This window comes from Cyprinodon variegatus, unplaced genomic scaffold, assembly GCF_000732505.1.
Source record: "Cyprinodon variegatus isolate N-32 unplaced genomic scaffold, C_variegatus-1.0 Scaffold613, whole genome shotgun sequence".
In the NCBI taxonomy this organism is placed as follows: Eukaryota; Metazoa; Chordata; class Actinopteri; order Cyprinodontiformes; family Cyprinodontidae; genus Cyprinodon; species Cyprinodon variegatus.
The window spans coordinates 49126-66226 of record NW_015151066.1 but is presented as its reverse complement, the minus strand read 5'-3'; the positions used below and the strand labels follow the sequence as shown (position 1 = coordinate 66226).

The window sequence follows — 17101 nt, the reverse complement described above, 5'->3', positions numbered from 1 at the left end:
ACTGTATAAGAAACAAAGCACATTTTTTGGACTGAATATAAATTGTAGGTAAACTCAATAGTCATTTGTGTTGCTTAATTTATATAAGATTTTACAGCAATGGTAATAAAACATTTATTGAATACATCAATGCATTTGTATAATTTTTTAAGGTATTATTGCTAAAAAAATTAATATTTTTAAAGATCGTGAGATTAAACATTCATTTATTTTTATCTCAGCATATTATAAATAAAAGCCTTATTGATTAGATGTTTTTCCGTCATTTTTCTGACTTCAATAAAAACAAGAGATAGCTATTTTCTATCTGTCCACTGGGGGCGCCATTGTGCATGCATCAGATTTGAACGCTCATTGCAGTATGTGATGCGAATGGTCCAGGCGTAATGGCGACTGCTGAAACAGCAGACACGGGATCAACAGTCCCGACAGGTAGCGTGTCAATTCATCTTCATCTTTCCTTCTCTGAAAACTAAGATAAAAACGGGAAAGTTGAATGTTATGTGGTTGTAAAAACTCTTCCGTAAAGTTGCTATGATTCCTCGAGTCCTGTTTAGCCTGTAGCTAGTTAGCATGGAAGATTTCAGTCGAACAAATACATGGAGCGATAGCTAGCCTAGTTAGCTGCTTGGGTAATTAACAATAATGGAGCATTTTATTAAAGCTACCCTTGTCTTTTCAAAGTTTTGTATGTATATTTACAATGAAGAGAGTTGTTTTGAGAGTAGAAATATATATTTAGGGGGGAGTAGTGCCGATAGTTGTAATAACGGCAATTCAGCATCTCTGTCCATAGGAAAAATGGATTAACTTTATATTAAATATGGACATTAACCAGCATTGGAGGTTAATTGATATGTAGATTAAATATGTAGACGTTCGTTGTTTCCCATTCTTTTTTTTTTCTCTTGTAAACCAAAAAAGATAAAAAATCCACTCCCAATCGCTTCCTGCCTCCGGGTCCGTTATTTTCCCGTTTGACATGGTGTATTATCTAATGAATGTGGACCATTAATGATTTCTTACTACCCGTTAACCAGCGGCTCATGCTTGTCATTCCTTTGTTATCAGTAAACCTATTATCTCCCCTTTTCCTGTTAATCTTTTTAAAGTTTAATTCCTGAATCACTTTTTTAAATAATAGTTGTTTTGTGTTGAAAATCTTTACCAAAGTTTTATATCGTACATTAACTTACTAATAGTTAAATGTTTTCAACCTAAAGTATTTATAGGTTTCAAAGAAAGCTTCAGCGTTTTAAAATCTGAAATTTTAAGGTAATTTAAGTCATTAAATTTACATTGTTATAGGTGGTGACTCAATTGACTTGTAATAATGTGTCATCCTACCAAAAGCCTTGTGTTTATTTTATTTAAAACTTTAGCAATTACCTTACAATTGAACTTCTATTTATGTTTGTTATGACAGCATCTCTGTCCATAGGAAAAATGGATGTTTTTTCGACCCCGCTCTCTCCCCCCAAAAAAAAGTATAATTGAAACTGTCCCTTTTAAAGGATCAAATATATTTGATATCTCTAACCAGTGTTTGTGGAGCATGGACTATTGGACAGTTACAAACCTATTTTACTTGGTAGGTCTGAGCCGATGTGGATGTCATAAATCGGCCAAAAAACTAATATCAGAATATATTAGCCTGCATCTGAAATCTCATCCTTAGCAAGTTTAATTATGTCCTGAATTTGTAAGTGCTCTCATTCACTGCTTCTTCAATCACCACCACTCTTTTTCAGCTGATACTGCCTTATTGGCATAAAATAGCCTATTTAAACAATAAAGATTAAAAAGTTTGTTTAGAATGTCCTTTATTAGCTTCTTTTTCATGAAAAAAAGTATAGGTTTTATGTAAAAAATGAAATGTTAATGGTTGCCAAATCCCCTTTATTAATTCCCATTTAACAGCTAAGTATTAAATGTAGAAATGTCCCAAAGGGAAAAAATCTGTGTCTGTAAAAGAGGTCAATCACGTGCCATGGAGGAAACAGTAATTTACTTTGAAAGTTACATATACCTTGTTTGTGCTATAAACTAAGTTAAAAAGTAAGGTATGAAGTTTTTTTTTCCAAGTATCATTTTGAAACATCTCAAATTTAAATGTTAATGTTCTCAAAAAGTCACTAATTTAACTTACTAAATTTGCAAACGCATAGATTACACTTTAATAAGGTATATCTACATTAGTTTGTTAATAAAAAATGTACAACTTCTGCCCACAACAGCTTACAAAGGTCTGATACGCAGTTTGAAATACTAATCCTGTTACTTATGTCTTGTGTCGACTCCCTGTCTGTAGAGGAGTTGCTTCAAACTGGTAACCTCCCATTTTGAATCAGTGATTAAAAATAGTGCCTTAAAACACTCCATGTTGCTCCTACGTGGCTTAGACCCAAACACTGTGCAAAAACAGGATCCTGCAAACTGTCAGGCACAATTTCAAAAACCTGACTTACAGCAGCATAATGTAGTTTCTCTTCCAGGTCTCTGTGACCCTGTTTCCTTTTTTGGGCCAAGAAACAGTACATTCACTAAGTCCTCATTGGCTGGTTAAAATCATGTCCTATATTATTACTTAGCCACAGGGTTCTTGTGATCATTGCTGACAGATGGTTTGCTTACTGTCATATGGCTTGCCACTGATTAGCTGAGACTATTGTAAAAAAAAATGGGGTAGTCTAATTCCTTTTGTATTATTAATAAATGCCCCTTTTGCCTTTGAGCATAGTAGTAATACTAACTCAGCAGTCATTAACATTGACAGTTACTCTTCAAAATAGTACACTAATAATACAAACCCTCTATGCAAATTGAGAAACCTTTTCAATTGTGGTTGATTGCAGGGTTGTGTCATTTCACGCCTTTGTACTTTTGCATTTTCTTTTGTGATTTACTCCTGTATTTGTAAAAAAAAAAAAAACTAAAACCAATACGGACTGTGTCCTGCTTCACAGATATTAGGACTCAGTTTTGGAGGAGAGCTCTGCAGCGAGGTACCCGCATGGGTGTGCTTCAGCAATTCTTTGTGTTAGAGCCGAACATGCATTGCATTGGTAGCAGTGTTGCAGTGTTTTGTTTTATATAACGAAGGGGAATGTGGGAACATTCTTTGTTTCCCGCCGGGTGGACTGCAGTGAGTCCTTGATAAGCGAGACAAGAGGCATGATATTCTATGATTTGGCTTGCTTTGCTGAAATATTTTCTCCTAGTGCATCAAATGGGATAGAATTGTGCCTTTTCTTTCAAGCTGTAAGTGTCTAATCATCTCAGGCTTAGATGCATTGTTTACATGTTGACCCATGGTTTTGCAGCATTAGAGTAGTTGTTGCCATTGGTTACAGGGTACAAGTGATTGAACAGCAGGGAGGGGAGTAAGTGTGTACAGCAAGTTTATGTAAGGGCAAAGCTGTATGATTTGTTAAACTCTCAGTTCTGGAATTTCAGTTCAGATATTTGCTTATTGTTGCATGTCTATGTTGAGATTTTTACTTGGGCATAGCATACTGCATGTTTTCCTTCACATTTTACAACTTTTCTAATCTTAGACTATTTAAATGGATGGATTTGAGGAGTTTTTAAATGTTTACAGATAATGTTGGCACATGAGAGTTACTCTAATAGATGTAAGGAAATTTTGCATGACTTAAATACAGCCAGAGGAAAATATCAAGAAACCTGCTGTTTCTCTGAAGTCGTTGAGATATTGACACCCATCCTCATGGAGCAGATGAATGTGGAGCAGTCAGCACCAGGGGAGGAGCAGCTCTAGTTTACATAGATCAAACTTATCTGATGCAGCAGTCAGTAACTATGGCCACATTTAGGCCTGCTCTCGTCATTGCCCTAAAAGTCATCAGGCATGGCTGGAAATAGCCCTGCTAATTAACCAGCACAGTGTTTTATGTGAGGCCAATAATGGATTCTTTCATAACAAAAGCTTTTAAGTGATTATGTTACAGCGACTGAATGAGTTTGTTTCTAGTATCTAGAGATTGTATGGTATCTCATTAACGAAATGTTTCTTCTGTCTCTTAGGGGCCAGCAGTATTCGCAGAATGGCCCCTGCAGAGGTAAGAATGTCAGAAATTGCTTTAAATCTTGTTAGCTGTATGTAATATGCTATATTTTATAGTTTAAAATGTAAAAGACAGGCTATTTTCTTTTTTCCTTTTTTTTTTTTTTTTTTTCTATATTTTATAGTTTAAAATGTAAAAGACAGGCTATTTTCTTTTTTCCTTTTTTTTTTTTTACATTTTATTTTATCATTTTGTATTCTACATTTTTGCCATATGTTTATACCTGAGTTAGTGATCATGTTGTGGTAAATAATTTCTGTTTCCATTTAATAATTGAAGTGAAGTGAGTTTGGTCAATTTTAAGAAAAAGCTAAGTAAAAAAAAAAACTGTTAATTCATGAAATATTTCCACCTGCAATTAAAAGATAAAAAAAAATAGTATTTGAGCAGATTTATGCATTTCACAGTAGAGTATGCATTGGCCAATTCCAGGCTAGATCATTGGTTTATAAAAAACAATATTCTTTTTGTGGCTAATACTGGACCAATATCCAATATTAATATCGGATTGGGACATACCTTCTATTTACATACACAGACATCTCATCATGGTTTGTGTTTTGTTTTCCCTCTGTTGCCGCACAGTTGCCTGGTTCTTCAGGCACCACCCAAAGTATGAAGAAGACCATCGGGCACAGGGGTGTGGAAACGACCACTGGAGAGACCACATACAAAAAGGTGAGTGCAAACTGTCACTGAGTCAAAAGTAGTCACGAATATTTTAGATCTTTAAACTTAAAGATTCTTTGATTCGAAAATCTTTATTTGGTGCAAATATTTTTAATCCCATGCTAACTGTTTTTCTTTTTGATCTCTTAAGACCACATCATCTGCCTTAAAGGGTGCAATTCAGTTAGGCATTGCTCACACAGTTGGCAGCCTAAGCCAAAAGGCAGAGAGAGATGTTCTTATGCAGGACTTTGTGGTGGTTGAGAGCATCTTCTTCCCCAGGTTTGTAAAATAATAATACAAAAAATCCAAATGAATAGTTTTTGGAGGTAATTGGAGTTTCTCTCTCTCTCTAATTTGTTTTCCAGCGAAGGGAGTAACCTGACCCCTGCTCATCACTACAGTGACTTTCGCTTTAAGACCTACGCTCCTATTGCTTTCCGTTACTTTAGAGAGATGTTCGGCATTCGGCCAGATGACTACCTGGTCAGTACTTGAACTAAGATTACCCTGCCTTATTCAGAACTACAGCTTTTCTTATAACCTTGTTTACACCTAAGCATTTAGTCATTTTAATGTTTTGTTTGTAAGTGCATCTATTGCATAAGGCAGGAACGTAACAAGGACAGAGGAATTGACAGCTTATTTTTTTACTGGGAATTTTCTTTTTTATACATTATTTTTCTTTGACAGTAAAGTTGTCGACTCTTATCACAACATAGACTCATTCCTCTTCAAAAAAAGTTATGCTGAATCTGAATTTGTAAACTTTTAGTAAAAGATTGGTCAATTATTTACTTATTTTCTTAATGCTTTAGATTGAAGCTTAATGTGAGGAAAGCTTTCAATGCTTAGAAAACATTTCTCTACACTGTCAGATTATCGCTGTATGCTTGGATTGTTTTATATAGACTATAACACACATTTTCATTTCTGTTAAAGTATTCCCTGTGTAATGAGCCACTCATCGAGCTGTCGAACCCGGGTGCCAGTGGATCCCTCTTCTATGTCTCTAGTGACGATGAGTTTATTATCAAGACAGTTCAGCACAAAGAGGCAGAATTTCTTCAGAAGCTATTACCCGGTTACTTCATGGTGAGTCTTAACTGTGAAGAAGGCAAGACATGTTATTGTGACTTTGGTATAATATGGTTTCATTCAGCAGTCATATCAGTGTAAAAATATTTAGGTTGTAGATGAAAATAACTGACTTACTAAGGAAACCCATTACTCCTATATTGTTCTTTACCTTTTCAGAACATAAACCAGAACAAGCGCACCCTACTGCCTAAGTTCTACGGCCTGTACTGCGTTCAGGCAGGGGGGAAGAACATCCGCATTGTTGTGATGAATAACCTTCTGCCCCGGATCATCCCCATGCACTTCAAATACGACTTGAAGGGATCCACCTATAAGAGACGAGCTTCTCCGAAGGAAAGAGAAAAGGCTGTTCCTACTTACAAAGACCTGGATTTTATCCAGGACATGCCTGATGGCCTGCTGCTGGAAGCAGACAACTACAATGCTCTCTGCAAGACTATTCAGAGGGACTGTTTGGTGAGTCTCAGTGAGAAAGCTTTTAGTTTTTTTTTTTTTTTACTCATTGTTATTCAAGGATGGTGCACTAAAGAATTCAACCAAGCTTGGGTGCTAACAACAGAAGGCATTACTAACATTAGCTGCACAAAGCAAGAAAAATGTAAAGGTATAGTGCATGATGTTCTTTTCTGGATGGATCATCAAAATAAATGGTCCTCCTAATTTTCAATCATTCTGGTGATATGTTTACATAAGGCCATCCTACGTACCCGTCCCCATTTTTAATTAATAGTGATGAGACTGACATAGTGGAAAAACTCCAAATCTTCTTTTGGAAACTAAGCTTGTATGAGCGATGCAAACAGCAACTTTTAAACAGAGCGTGCACTAGGAGAAATGGGCTTATGCATGCTCTCACACGTGTTTAACAGGTGTTCCTTTTCAGGAGCGGGCACAGGGTTGTGCATGTGCATTTTTTTTTTCTAAGTGGAGAAGGTGGGTCTTTTCAAAAATTTGCAAAAAATCCTTACCTATACCTTTTAAGAATTGTAAATCTGGTCATTTTTAAGTTTTAGCTATTTCAGATATGACCATTCTTTTTTTTTCATCACATACTAAAACACATGGTATTTATGTATTTCAGCCTACTAATGCTTCCAATAGCTGTAACATGAAATTGCAAACTACAGATAAATATAATGAAAGTGTGCAACAATTTGCTTAGAATCCCAATGAACCACTGCAGCTGCTTTAGTTGCTTGTTTGTTGTGACAAAATGTTCAATTCGTTAAAAACAAACCACTGGACTTTGTTTTCCAAGTTTTAAATACGTTAAGCTTCCCATCCAGGAAACTTTCTCAATTCAAAATGTCTTTATTAGCTTTGAGTTCAGGCTTTATAGAGTAGCCCAACACGTTTTGCCTAGTTTTATTCAGTTTTAAATGTTTATTTTTACTACTCTATCTTCAGAAAACATCTAGCCAGCAAGTTGGGATCTTAATAAAAGTTTTGACTGATTTGAATGGGAGTCATTGTTTGAGTCAAACTTGTAATGAAGCATAATGTTAAGTCTGCACTTTGGATTCTTTTCTTTTGATGTAAAAATACTTTAAACTTGACCAAAAATATTACATTACACAAAATATGTGATTTATAGCAAAATCAAGTTAACTTTATTTAGAGCAGAAAAGTTTCAATATTATATTATGATATTATAATCAATTTTCTATTTTAGAATTTTTTTAGTGATTTGAAACATTTTTATTTTTATCCATGGACTCGTAACACATTAAAAACTTAACGTACAAAATTTAGTTAGTTTTCAAGTGAACCCGTTTCCTTCAAAGATTGTTATCGCTTCTGTAATTCTGCCTTTTACTGAGTAATGCTTGCAAAATAACCATCTGACGTTAGCTGTAGCACTGCTTTCCTTTATGGTTCATACATCCTTATATTTTTACTAAGTACATTAGCAGCTCCTTCATTATGCATTTTTTTTTCCTGTCCTGCAGCTTCTGCAGAGTTTTAAGATCATGGACTACAGCTTGTTGATGGGAATCCACAACATGGACCAAGCAAGTCGAGAGCGGGAGCGTAGTGGAGGCAATTCAAGTGACAGCATTGCATTGGAGGGCCCGGTAACTCCGGATCAGCGTCGCCCCCTAGCTCAGAAAAGTTTGTACTGCACAGCCATGGAGTCCATCCAGGGGGAAGCACGAGGAAAGGGATCTCTGGATTCGGAAGACCAGTAGGTGGACCTACTGCCACAGTCTGAGCTTCTAGTTTCTTTTTATTTATTTTTTAGTAAGGTCTACTGTTGTGAAATGATGAAATACACTATTTTGACCCTGACTTTTTTAGTGTGGGAGGTATTCCAGCCCGCAACGCTAAAGGAGAAAGGTTGCTGATCTACATTGGCATCATTGACATTCTTCAGTCCTACAGGTAAGTGTTGGATTCCTTTAAAATGTCCATAATATTTATTTACAAGATTAACAAACATACGTTTAATTGACATTTGTAAATGTCATTTAGGTTTATTAAGAAACTGGAACACTCCTGGAAAGCACTGGTCCATGATGGGGTAAGAGCATAGATATGATATAATGCAACTAAAGAGTTGGAGGAAGTGCGCAAAGTAAATGTATCAATTATTAGCATTTTATTAAGTACAGTTATATTCATCTATTAATGTGTAAAATGATCTTTTATTTTTATCTTCTTAATCATAAGGAAGAATCTGGAGAGTTTCATATATTTTATTTACAAATAAAGTTCTTGGAAATGCCAAAAAAAAAAAAAAAAAAAAACAAGAAATAGAATCTGAGGTCTACTTGCCAACAACGCCAGCAGGTAAAAAAAATTTATATAAACAAAAATGCTAACACTCTACTTTACAAGCTATTATGAAGGTGAAAGGTTAAGCTTTATGACTGTGTTACTGACTATTTAAGATGTTCATAAATTTGGTTAAAGGTAAAGTTGTTTATCAAATGTTCATTGGTCTCTTAGGAGGTTCAGGAATGGTGATTTACTGAATTGATTTATTTGTAATAACTGATTTTAATCTGAGAGGGATAGGAAGGGAAAATCCCTTTAGATTTGTCATGACAGGATAGAACAGGAAGCTATTGCTTCTCTGTGTTATAAATTCAGGCTAACACAAACAGTTGTTGTAGCTTAACCTTTAATGGTAACCAGACCTGGCTCTAAGCCCACTGGGCAAGGCTTGTTAATGGCTTCATTAGCTCTATGTTAATCTATCTGACTCTGGAAACCGGATTAGCTCTCCACAGCATGAGTCCCTTAAAGGAGAACATATCAGCAGGGGGTTATCAATAAGTATTTTGGTAACAAGTATATGTTGTCCTATAAAACTTAAACTGCATGCTTTAGACAACAGAGACAAAATAGTTGAAACTATTATTGCAGTAACAATAAGTTTCTCATGACTGGGTGTCTGGATATTCCAAGTTTCTAATAGGTTATAGTTTTCACTGAAAAACATCTGGTTCACATGTCACATTCTAGATAAATCAGTGGTAAGGTTTAGGAGTGGTTATGGGTTGTAAAAAAAGCTGGTTCAATTAGCAAATACAATCATTTCTATGAAGAGAATTTTGGTCCTGCATAGAAAAGCATCCAGACCAAACTATCTGCTTAAAACTTACAAAGGTTATTAAAAGATTAATGTCTTGGATTTTCAGTGATGCAGCCTGTGTGGAATAAGAGCTTATTTGGACTACACCTAAAATGTCCTTTAAGAGCATTTTAAAAAGTCCACTTAGATATTTTCATTTGCATTATGGTTTTCCATCTTCCTTTTCCAGGACACTGTTTCAGTTCACAGACCTGGTTTCTACGCGGAGCGTTTCCAGCAGTTCATGTGCAACACAGTTTTCAAGAAAATTCCACGTAAGCTTGCATATGTTTGAGCTTTATTTAACCAAAGCTTGGCTGTAGCTGTGTATATATTGATCCTTAATTTTGTGGCATATGCTCCCTCAGTTAAGCCGTCACCCTCTAAGAAGAGTCGTGGAGGGGGTCAAGGAGGGCTTAGAAGAGCCCCCACTTTAGGGGGTCCCACTCCGCTCACCCACGCAGCAGGACAGTCTGCAGAGGGCTCCAGACTGGGATATCACAGCCATTTTAAAAGCACAGAATCAGAGGCTGACACCAGTAAGACCTCAGGAATTATTAAGTTGCTCCAGGCTCCCCTGTATCTACCCACACACTTTCATTTATATCCGTTTCCACTCCGAGGACACTGGTTTTCCTTCTGTTGTTAGGTGTTCAGCAAGACAAACCAGACCTGGTTCCTAGGACGCCCCCACCTGCAGACCACCCTGCTGATGCTGAGGCCAATCTGTCCACCTCTTCACTAGGCAGCGCAGGAGAAGGTTCCACCTCTCCTCCACTACGGTAAAATATTTTCACCATAGTTGGATTTTCACATTGTTGTAAACGGTTCCAATGTGACTTTGACTTTTCTTCGCAGCTCCGTTGGAGTAGAAGTGCACAAATCAGCAAACACAGACCACGACCAGGGAATGTTCCCCAGGTACACAAAGTTTTTTAACTTGATCCTTTTTGTTTCTGTTTTAGAAAAAGAAATCCGTGCCATAATTCAAAGGGAAAGGAAGAGCTGTACTTCCTGCCACATTTATTGGCACCACCTGCTAAAAAAGAATTTGTTAAAACCTAAATATAAAGGAATCTTTTATTGTAGCATAATCCCACTTACCTTGCAAGCAACAGGAATTTGCGCAAATTTAGTGTTGATGCAGAAATCTTTCGGACCAATGAAAGACAGAGGTACCAGAGGTAGAAGGCTAAAGCAAAACCAAGATGGCTGCCAGTTTTAGCTGGAATGATCTATTATTTTCTTTTGAAAAAACAGCAGAAAATTACTTTTTTGCCTTTTTGGATGGAAAGATGTTTGAACGTTCATTCTGACTGGATTTGATAAGGTTTTGATTTATCAGTTAACTGCTAGTTGTGAAACAAATCAAGAATGTGATACGTCTGGGCTGATACGGTTGCTGTGATTGGCTAGAAGCTCGACACAGAAGGCGGATGTCACTTGATTTACCCAATCAACTTAATTGTTCTGAAAGACCCTCTCTTTTGTGAACGCTATCCACAGGAGGCTTTCCAGATAGATGCTGTGTAGAACTCAATTTGAATTCTACATGGCATCCATCTAGCAAATGCCTCATTACAATCACATCTAAACAAGAGTACAATTATTAGACGTGGAATAGTCCCACTTTAACACAACTATCACCACCACTTACTCAAACCTTCATAAAATAACGCCTATTGTTCTTCTTTAACATCTCAAAAGTTCGGAGAATATAGTGAGATATAATGATGTCTGACATATAATGTCTGATGAGCAAATTTTTTCTGTCATTTTATCTCTTGACAACCTTTAGAGGCCATTCAGAGTCCAGAGTCTTGTAATCTTGTCTCCTCGGCCCACTTAAATAATGGCTAGGATTTAATTCTAATGAGATGGCCATATAACAAGATGAACCCTGTTTTGTGGGGCTTTATCACAGAGTCCTAATTATTATCCATTTCACAATGAAAAAATCAAAATCAGAAAAAAATCCTCCAGATTTCCATTTAAGATGCCTTATATTTACAAAAGAACTTGATGCAATGCTCTCTAAGCTGATTTCCATGTTATTTGAGAAGAAACACACCCACCGCAACACATATCTTTCCCCGTACGTCAAAATATAAAGAGAAACCTAATTCCACCAACAACACTTTGGTCCACTTTCACACAAAATTTTAAACACAAGCAAAAGAACTAAGTAAGTATTTTTTGTTTTCGATGATCTTAACCCAGTTGAACAGAAACTGCTCAATTTAGAAATCTTCTGGTACAAGATTACTTTTCCTCCCATTGAACAAATGTATTCTAATGATATGCTAGTTTTTTTTTATTTTATTTTTCAGTGTGAGATATGCTACTCTAATTAAATTTGTTGCCATGGTTGCAGTTGCTGTTAATTTAAGAGAAAAAGGCTTTTTTTTTTACCCATCTGCAGCACACCTGTACACTGCCTGCTGACTTCAATTTAAAGCCACCGTCTAGTAAAGGGTTAATACTGTCTTTTCTTTTTTTTTTTTTTTCCCACTTGCCTGTTTGAGTCATTTCGCCTCATTAATCACATTCTTTGTTCCAGTTTGGGGGCGGAAGGCGCCGCTGATAACTCAACCAACCTGTCTGGAAACGAGGAGGTAGTTTCTCTCTCTGACATCGTCCCAGAGACTAACATCTGCTTTGTAAGTCTAAGCCAACATTTTCCACCTTTTCTTTTTTTTTCTTAAAGCAGTGATATTTTCTGAACAGAAAACTAAAAACAATTTATATTTAACAGTAAAAAAAAAAGAAACCTGGGCCACATCTATGAAGATGAGGCACTTCTGGAACCGATGAGGTGGTTGAAAGTAAGAGCAACGTAAATGAAAAGTCCTCCCTCCAAGACGACCCCTTCATAGGTCCTGTGTTTCCCAGTCACCCCTCAGCATAGACGAGAGCTGCTCCGTCAACCAGGAGAAGAGAGATGAAAAGAAATGAAGGACTAGGCTTCTGACTACGAGCCGTCATCGGTCACTAGCTCCATTACAGCTGCAGCAGATATCTTCCTCATTGTGCGTATTGAAATGAGGCAAGTCCTGTCCATCATCCAGAGGATGAAGAGATGCGATTTTTCAGATAATTCAACAGAAGCACACTGAGCTCAGAGCTCACATAAAGGGCAAACCTGCACGGCTGCAGTTTGATTCCAGCCCCTGTACCTCTGGTCAGTAGAGACACTCTAAACTGACCATAGAAATAATTTGAATCAACAACTGCTGCTCGGATCCACAATCACATTTATTTCTTCCCTATTGTCATCTGTGTACAGTATTTGGAATCAGATTTAGAAGGTGGAGCGGGTCGAACAAAACCCCAGGACATTTTCGTTTCCCATTTTGAATTGTTGTAGTACCCTCAGTGGTACAAGCTAGACCTTTGCCACTGATGAATGTATTCCTACGTTCCTCTAAAGCAGAAAGTGTCTTATTAAAACAAACACCCACATTTCTACCACCCTTAAAATCCGTCCCCTGCTAATGTGGCCACGTATGCTGAAGTCTGAGTACAGAACAGAGCGTTTGCAGCATTGCTGGATAGTAAATGCTGGTAAAGTAAGTGTCTTTTAAATATTGTAGTATTTTTAAGTTATTGTCTGTGCCTTGTGTGTTTTTCTTTGACTTTTTTAAATGTATAGCTGACATTGGTGAAGGTTAGTGCTGCAGTTGCACATAGAACCTGCCTTATCACTACTGCTGATGTTCATCAAACTGCCATTTATACAGTATATCCTCACTAACCAGTCAGTTGTGAAGGTTTACAAGAGCTCCAGAACACTAACACCAGTTACCGTTGTGGGAGATTGTCTTCCCCCTGATTTAACAGTAATTTGTTTCTACTGGTTATGGAAACTAACACCTGATGCTTTGACCAATATTACTAACCATGACTTTAAAGCAATCGCTTAAATCTTTTGAAATGAGGTTTCCTTGAAAGGTTATCTGCGGTAAATATCTTACCTGCAGTGAACAACTGGATTAAACCACCTTCAGATTAGTTGGTCCTGTATGTTGAAACTCATCTGAAAGGCCAAATAGGTTTTTTGTCAAATTTCTTCAAACAGCTACTATCTAAATGTCCTTAAAAGCACATTTTGAATGCAGGATTGTTTTTATTTAGTTGCTTATTTATTATTTCTCTGTCAGGGTCTAATGGAAATAATTTCATGGAGGGAGATTGCAGAGCAGTTTGTATAGATTGTGTATTTTGAGGATTATGATTGTGTCATATTTCTAGCTGTTTTAACTTTAAACTCTAATCAGTTATTGTCAGCTGAGAATAGAGGGAGGATAACTCATCCTACCTTAAATTGTATTTAAGGGCTTGAAACCCACAAAAATAATCGCAGCTCTCTTGACAAATTTTAAATTAAATAAATTGGTAGAATATTTCACATACAGTATACATTGTATAAATGTAGCTATATAACTGGGGATAAGTACAACCACTTAACAGTGGCAAAGTGCTTCCAAAAAATGCTACTGAACTTGTTGACTTTTTCACTTTAAAATTAGGAAGTAAAGGTTTGTTAGATACTTGCATTTTTTTACCTTAAGGATACTTTATCTGCCTTTAAATCACAGTTTATCTTTTGGTGTAGGAAGCCTGTGCCCTACATTTGGCCAATTTCTACCACTACAACACAAACCGTAAGCGCAAAAAAGGAAAGACGGAGTTCCGGGTCTTATAGCGTCTTCGGCCGCAGCTATAACCTTTTAAACAAACCTCATCTCTAAATCTATCAGAATAAGGTGTTTTTAAAAGTCTTGGTTTTTCTTTACATAATTTTCAGTTGTCTTTATTATTAAGAGCATAAAAAAAGCTGCTGAGGTAGGTGGCACAAGTTTTTAGAGGGGATTTCTGATAAAGGACATTAGATGTACTACCTAGTGATTGTAGCAAAACGTGAAAATCATCTCATGTCATGTCAATGTTTAAAGTGTGTGTTCTATGCAGCAGACAGAGCAGGAGAAACAAATGAAGAGAAAACAGCCATGATCATACATGAGTACAGTTGAGTGTATGGGTCTTTTTTTTTTTCACCGCACCAAAGAAAGAGGCAGAGTGGATATATTAAGAGTGCGCCTAAGTACAAGAGGAAGTGATGAACTGCTTCTCTGATTTATTTAAAATTGTAATAACACAGTGAACCTGTTTTTGTAAAGATTTATTATGAAACTGGGTTTTTGTTTTGTCCTGAACCATTTCGTGAAGGAAAGTCTGCTTCCTTTTTGAGTCCTGTTTATTTTTGAGCAGGTTTTCTTTAACATACAGTTGAATTTATAGTTCAAGTCATTTCAAACAAAAACTACACATTCCTGTACAGCTTTCATGTGTGGTAGCACATTGGGACTTGCTATTTCCCACCATTGTGTTCCATGTTGATGTTTTTTTTTTTAGTATTTATGCTGAGAGGTTAAGTAGGAATCATTTAAAACACATTTGATCGGCTGTGTAGGACAGCCAACTAAATAACACTCAAATGTCTGATTCAGATTTTACAAAGTTCAGATTTTTGTTTTCCACAGCTGTTTAATGTGTTTGTTTTTACAGTTCCTTTAATTCTGTAATAGTTTTGAGATGAAGACCAGGTCTGAGATTTTCTACTACACTATGGCACAATAGAAAAATCCTTGGGTGCTTTGAGGATGCAGGCGGGTTTAGACACTACGAAGCTGAAGAAATGCAATACAAACCTCAGTCTGCAACCTCTCAGCCCTCTGAAGTCTATTTATTATTACCATTGATTGCTGTAGGCTGAGATGATGAAAGGTTATTTACTTTTGATGATTGTAAAATGACTGAAGGATGTCTGAAACTTTATAGCTCTTGATGCTTATAAAGGGGGACTTTTTGACAATTTCATATTTTCTATTTCATGGTTAGATTGTGAAATGATGGCGATATTCCCTTCATGATGTTTCTGGCTCTTCCATTGTTTTTCTACATGAATGTTTCAAATGGCTTACGAGCCAGTGTTGCTGGTTGTCCTATATGCTTCAATGACTATATTTTTACGGTGTATAAATGTGTATATGTACATAAAAGTCACGGAAATGCCTTCTCGTACAACATGAACTGCCTGTTCCTCTTGCCATCTTTCAGTTACAGTTTGTGGTGGTGATGTTTTTATGTCTGATTTAAAGGATTAAAGGTATTTTCTAAATCTGTACTTGGCTTTGATTGTTCATTTTATTTAGACATGTTTTCTTACGACATCTTAATTTAAGCTTAGATATTTGGGTGTTAAATGTGTTTGACATGGTTACATAACTGTAGTTTCCTCCTCCACAAAAATGTTCTCTGTGATAAACTCCAGGCTCTCCAGCTGTCCATTATTAATCTTGAAGCTGCAGGAAAAGTGGATCCAAAGAGTCAAATGGCCAACATAGAAAACCTGTATAAATGCTTTGGTTTTTTTGTGGGGGTACTTCAAATGTATTAGTTACTGTTAAGCATTTGAGTAACACGAGCCAAAAAAATTTTCTCTATGTAAAAGGATTTTTTCTAATTTTTTTGGGTAAAAAAATACATAATATCTTTATCAGTCCTTATCTTTTAACTAATGGAAAATATGACAAATATAATTAATAGATAGAATAAACAAAAGCCTAAAACAGCCTATAAACTATGAAGAAGTGCTGAATATGCAAACAGTGGATATGTGTGTCAGGTTTTATGCAAGTAGCGCTTTTGGATTTATGCTATAGTTTTTGCTTTTTAGAGCAAATTAGCTAAATCACATTCCAAATATCTAAATATAATGTAAATTAGAAGGTGCATATTTCCACTAACTAAACACTCTCCAAAAGTTCCTTTAAAATACTTGGTACCGGTATGTATCAACCAGCAGCAGTGGAGCCAATAAGACACGTTTGCAACTTTAAGACTGGAACAAGGAACTAGCACAGTGTGGAAAAATACACTTTTATCTCAATCAAGCTGTTCTTTTCAGAATTATTAATTTATAATTTATTTACGGACAGAATCAGCAATTGAACAAATTATTCATAGAATAGAATAAAAATACCTTTATTGTCCCTCAGCGGGGAATTCTGTGTTTGACAATGAAAAAAGAAAGCAGAAGTACAGGCATTTAAAAGACAGAGCGGTATTAAAAAGAACAAATATTTAAAAGCAAAAATAACCCTACAGCAGAAGATAATACAAGAGTTTTTGGGAAAATGACCATTGAAAAAGCAAAAATAAGGTTTTTTTCAGATATATTCAACAATATGTATATAAAGGTTAGAATTCACACTTAAGGAGTTACAAAGAGCTATTTATGAAATAGAATTAGTCATAAAGATGAAAATTATATAATTACCCTGTGCATTATATATATATATATATATATATATATATATATATATATATATATATATATATATATATATATATATATATATATATATATATACACCCTGTGCAATAACCTGTTTCTCTATATTTGACACCCAGTACAATAGCTATATGTATAAACATGAATATCCATCTATATACAGTAAATAGCCATGTAAACACCCTGGGTGATAAACCGGTATATAAATCCTGCTATAAAATTTTTTTACCTTTTTCTTTGTGTGTCACCTTCTTCCCTTTCTGACTATTTTAGCTGATGTAACCAGTACATTTCTCCACTGTGAGATCA

General features: G+C 35.9%; 1 protein-coding gene across 1 annotated transcript; it reads left to right on the top strand.

The window, feature by feature from the left end:
- Positions 1-337: 337 nt before the first annotated feature.
- LOC107096302 (phosphatidylinositol 4-phosphate 5-kinase type-1 alpha-like) lies at positions 338-13647 on the top strand. The gene is made up of 16 exons (XM_015392900.1): positions 338-432; positions 4048-4082; positions 4674-4766; positions 4909-5039; positions 5126-5243; positions 5700-5852; positions 6015-6314; positions 7808-8043; positions 8157-8240; positions 8331-8379; positions 9626-9710; positions 9804-9974; positions 10085-10217; positions 10294-10356; positions 11996-12095; positions 12191-13647. Exons 1-16 carry the CDS (start codon positions 387-389, stop codon positions 12191-12193), a joined length of 1800 nt encoding a protein of 599 aa, XP_015248386.1. The 5' UTR covers positions 338-386; the 3' UTR covers positions 12194-13647.
- The last annotated feature ends 3454 nt before the right edge of the window (positions 13648-17101 follow it).